This window comes from Pseudopipra pipra, chromosome 8, assembly GCF_036250125.1.
Source record: "Pseudopipra pipra isolate bDixPip1 chromosome 8, bDixPip1.hap1, whole genome shotgun sequence".
NCBI classification, from domain to species: domain Eukaryota; kingdom Metazoa; phylum Chordata; class Aves; order Passeriformes; family Pipridae; genus Pseudopipra; species Pseudopipra pipra.
In genome coordinates this window covers 24,613,731-24,618,496 of record NC_087556.1, presented here as the reverse complement: position 1 = coordinate 24,618,496, position 4,766 = coordinate 24,613,731, and the positions used below count along the sequence as shown (strand labels likewise).

Genomic DNA, 4,766 nt, shown 5'->3' with positions numbered 1-4,766 from the left:
CAGGAAAAAGGGGGCGGGGACGACCCGCTCCCGCACGAGCTGCAGCCAATCGGCACGGGGTGGGGCGGCTGCGCGCGCCGCTCCGCGGCCGCCATCTTGTGGGAGGGCGCAGGCGAAGGGCAGGACGAGGCGGGCACGGCGGCGGCAGCGGCCGAGGTACCGTGGGGCGGGGGGCGCCCCGGGGCTGGGGTCGGTCCGGTACCGCGGAGCGGGAGGGCGGCTCTTCGCAGCGCCGGGCCGAGGCTGTTCTCTGGGGCACCCGCGACCTTCGGCGGCGCCGTCCCTCCCTCCGTATCCGCGGCGCCGCCGCGCTGCTTCCCGGCCCGAGGCAAATGTGGGGTCGCGGGTGTCAGGGCAGCCGGCGTTGTCAGGGGTCAGGGCAGCAGGGCAAGGGCACCCGGATCCTCCGGGAAATAGGGCCCGTGTGGTGCTTTCTCGCCCTCGAAAGGGCGCAGCGGCGCCCTTCTAGGCTTTTACATCGGTCAGGCACGAGAAAAGATGACCTTGGCTCTCCAAAGTCTTTCCAGGTCGTGTGCGGCAAACGTTTAGGGGGCTGTTTTATTAAGGTTTTTAGCTATGACATAGTCAGTCGAGTTACCTTTACCTGGTTATACGCCAGAAGTAACACTACTGGATTATGTTAGATAATAGATAGATAATACGTAAGGGCTGTTTTAGTGAGCACAGCATTGACTGTGTAGTTTCTTGTGTCTTCCTCGGGAGTACTGGTGACTGCGGCATCTGCCGGGTTAGTGGGGGGGGTGTGATGCTCTTGGGCTGAGTCAGAAAATAAACAACAAATGTTTGTCCTATACGTAAAATCCTCTTAAGAAAAGCATATCTCTAAACATTAAAAAACCCCACCCAACAAACACTGGAACGGGTTCCCCTGAACAGTTATGGAGTCTCCATCTCTGAAGATGCTTAAAGCCTGACTGTGTGTGTTCCTGGGCGACCTGCTGTAGACTGTGCAATCTGCAGAGGTGCCAACCTGAACGTGCCAGTGAACCTGCAATTTGCTGCTGCTGCAGCCACACCAGGCTTTTGTGTTTCTGAACTTCTTCGAGCAGATCTGAAACTTTAGTCCAGACACGGATAAAATACAAAAGGCTGCCCTCCTCTTAGTGGTTCTGGTGTTCCTGTGAAAGCACTTCTAAGGCTCTGTAGCTGGCTTAAGTAATTTTCTGATCTGAAAAGTAACTGGGGGAAAAAAAATGTTTTTATGCTGGGATGGGCAAGTAAGATGCAATAGAAGTGTGCAACTGAGAGCAGAGCAGTTCTTGTTAACAATCCTTGCACTCTACTTTGGTGTAAAAGTCACAAAATGGCATTTTGAATCACAGAGTAGTGGTCTATCCTGCATCTTGTCATCAAGTTTTTGAGTATGTAATTGAAGCTGTTTCTTAGCTGAACTAGTGAAGAATTGATCTTAGTTGAGTGCTGCAGATTCCAGAACAGTTGGTAGAAATTTGTCTGAGTTCAATGGTTGGTAGGCGGGACTGGCAAGTCTCTTCTTTATAAGTGCTTTGAGGAATTTTCCCTTTTATAATCATCATCCTGGCTTTTTTTTTCATGTTTAAACTTGATTGAATGAACTCTGAAAATCATAAATGTTCTTCCCTTCAGAACCCCTCATTTGCTTATCTGCTCGTGTCAGCTGTTTTGTACCTCAAAATACAGTGCTCTGGATGTGCCTGCTCCTTTATGTGTGTCCCCTGCTTGTTAAGTGTCCTGAAAGCAGGTTTAGTAGCTGACAATGGAATGGGGAAGCTCAGTGTAGAGATGGATTTGATTTTCCTATCCTGTCCAACTGACTTTAAATTAATTGACTGTCCTGTATTGCTTGTTAGGACAAGCAGCCATGGCTGGCCATGACTCGGGATCTCAACACCAGTTCACTGGATTTCAGAAGTACTTTAATTCCTATACCATCATAGGCAGAAGGAATGTATGTATATGTACATTAAGTTTTGTAGTCTAGTATAATGGTGTTTTCTGGGATTTAGACTGAAACTAAATTTAACTTTGTTTTCCAGTATGTAATAGCAACGTACACAGCTGTTGCACTCATCGCCCTGTATTTCAAGTTTAGGCCTAAGAAGCAAACTCCTGCTGTGGCAGATAAGTAAATGGTAAGTGGCTGATGTTGTTCCAGGACCAAAATGCTTCAATGCCAACTCAGGAAGGAGTGATGAAGGACAAGTTGCCAATAAGACAATGCAGTGAGAGAGAGATAAACACAGGCATGTGAACTTTGTATTTATAATTTTAAACCTCAGATAAACTATAGCATCTACTTATTTGGGGGCATTCTGGATGAAGTGAGCTATTAAAGGGAGTGTAGAAAGTATGGCATACCAGTATGTATCTTTTTCTTCTGACATGGTGGATGGGACTGGGGCAGGATGCAGGGAGGAAGAGTAAGCAAGGAAGGAGGACTGGAAGGATCTTGCATTGAGGTCTGCCTATGACTATTAGGTGCTTCTGGTCTGTGCTTTTGCTGTAAATTAGAGATAACTTGCTTTATAGATTATTGAAATAATAAAGTAGTACTTGAGGACTTACTTCTTGGTTGTATTAGAATTCCAAATAGAGATTAATGCATTCTGTTAAAACCTTTCTTTGAACCAAGTAAAGGAGCACTGTATGATGGAACTGTGTATGTTGCACCCCTCATTATTCAAGGCTCATACAGAAGTGACTGGACTTGTATAGCAACAACACAGTATTACAAAATTTTGGAGTCACTTTCAAATACAGGATTTCCACTGAAATGGCATTTTCATGACAAAATGCAAGCTATGGGCTGTCCTCATAGCCTGCAAAAAGGGATATAACACGATAAGCTCGAGCACTGTTGTTGTGTGTTAAGGGGACATCGGTCACTTCTTCCTGAGTGTGCTGAAATCTGTTTGCTCGTAACTAACATTGTTTGGGCCTGGGGCAGGGGGATTCTCAGTTACCGCCGTGCAAGACTTGCTATGTTTGATCTCTGTTCTCTTGGCAGGTTGCTGGCATGTCTGAACCTCCAATCTATGTCACTGTAACGCAAGCTGATGGCCTGTTCTGCTAATAAAATATAAATAATTACTTGTTTTATTGGAAATATGAAATGGTGCAAAAAAGCTTATGTGTGGCACTTCTCTTTTTTTTCTTGTCAAAAATAATTATTTGTAGTGGAGATGGAGCAGCTGATCCCTATCACTACAGTTTAGGATGTGTTTCAACAGCAGCAAACTTAAGGTGTTCTGAGCTCCCAGCAGTAACCTTGGAAGTGTTCAAGGGCTTTTTTTTTCTTAAAGCCATTTGTACGTGCTGGCCCTGTTGAACAAACCTAGTTTTCCTTTCCTATGAGCGTGTTTGCTGCACAGATGGCTTCAGCTGTATTCCATGTTCTGGCTGAATCATGGTGGTTGTAACAGCATAATAAAGTAGCTAGAACCTGTTACCCACCTTTACAACAATATTTACGTGACATGGCTACTCATCAATGTAACCATTTCTGGTTACTTTGTTTCTCTTAGCAGAGTGCTCACAGTTCCAAGCACTGCTCTTGCTTCCATCACAGCCATCAAGGGAAGAAAGTATCTTTGTGTAACATATAGGCACAAGCTATGTGGTTTTAGTATTTATTGTAATATCAAAAGTATAAAACTGTACAAAATACAAAGGCAGAATGTGGCAGTGTTTTCTTTAAGCTGTCAAAAAATTGTACTTAAATCCAACTGGTTATACTGAGAGCTAGGAAATTTTGTTGAGATACCATTAGACAAATAAAATCATAATGATTTAATTTTAACCTTTTTTCTTTAAAGAAAATTTCTAAGTGAGCTTTCTAGTGACTTTTCCACACTTTATTTTGATGTATAATGCCTGCAGAATACCTTTACTCCAAGAGTTAGAGCCAGAGAAGAGATGAGAGGGGAGGTAGTTTTCCATTTACTCGGCCTTAGAAATGACACATTTTTATTTTCACTAGAGAGCCAGCAGAGTGTTTAAGTGTTCAAGCCCTTCCTGGGAAGTGATGAGGAACACACAACAGATTTCCCTGCATATATCTTGTAAGAGATTGAAAATGAGAACAAACCCACACCACACTGGGCCTGGCCTTAAGTGGTGGCAGTTTCTGTTCAAAATCAGACACTATTTCTCAATGTTCTGCATGTTTCACTGTTCTTTAGAAATAAACCACTGAGCTTTATTGGTTGCTCAGGAGGACTCACTGTGGTACAATGCTTTTGTGGGTGGAAACTGTCACTTAAGCAGACAAGCTGGCCTTTCAAAAGCAAACTGATCATACACTTATTACACTTATCCTTTCACTCTGCTATATTGTTTCAATTTCTTAGCTTTCTTACATTTTTTATGTTAAACCTTATGTAGAAAGGACACAGGTTTTTAAAGTTCTTTTAGATTAACACAAAGTAAAGGGTTTAAGTCCACTTTTTTAGTAGTGAGTATTTCAGTTGTGCATCAGTCCCCCTTTTTATTTTCTCATTCAATAAAGTATGAAAGTAAATAAAGTTCACATTGGTTGCTTGTCACACTGACAGTACTGGCTTTCTGTGAAAAACAGAGTAACAAGATCTGTGTTTCTGACACCTCAAAAGAGCACAAGAGTTTGAAATCTTTTCAGGACTTAGCACTTGGCTGATAACACCTGTGCCCAGAGCTTCAGGGCTGTTCCATGACCACAAGCATTGGAGTGTCAGAGCGGCTCCGCCCTGGTTGTTGCTGTGATCCTCTCACCAAACCTGCTGCCCAGC

The 4,766-nt window shown here is 43.8% G+C and overlaps 1 protein-coding gene across 1 annotated transcript; it reads left to right on the top strand.

Annotated features, from left to right (window-relative positions):
• The first annotated feature begins 27 nt into the window (after nucleotides 1-27).
• On the top strand, nucleotides 28-3,799 carry ATP5MK (ATP synthase membrane subunit k). Its single transcript, XM_064663219.1, has 4 exons — nucleotides 28-156; nucleotides 1,851-1,948; nucleotides 2,037-2,132; nucleotides 3,008-3,799. The coding sequence occupies exons 2-3, from the start codon at nucleotides 1,862-1,864 to the stop codon at nucleotides 2,127-2,129; spliced, it is 180 nt and encodes a 59-aa protein (XP_064519289.1). The 5' UTR covers nucleotides 28-156; nucleotides 1,851-1,861; the 3' UTR covers nucleotides 2,130-2,132; nucleotides 3,008-3,799.
• The last annotated feature ends 967 nt before the right edge of the window (nucleotides 3,800-4,766 follow it).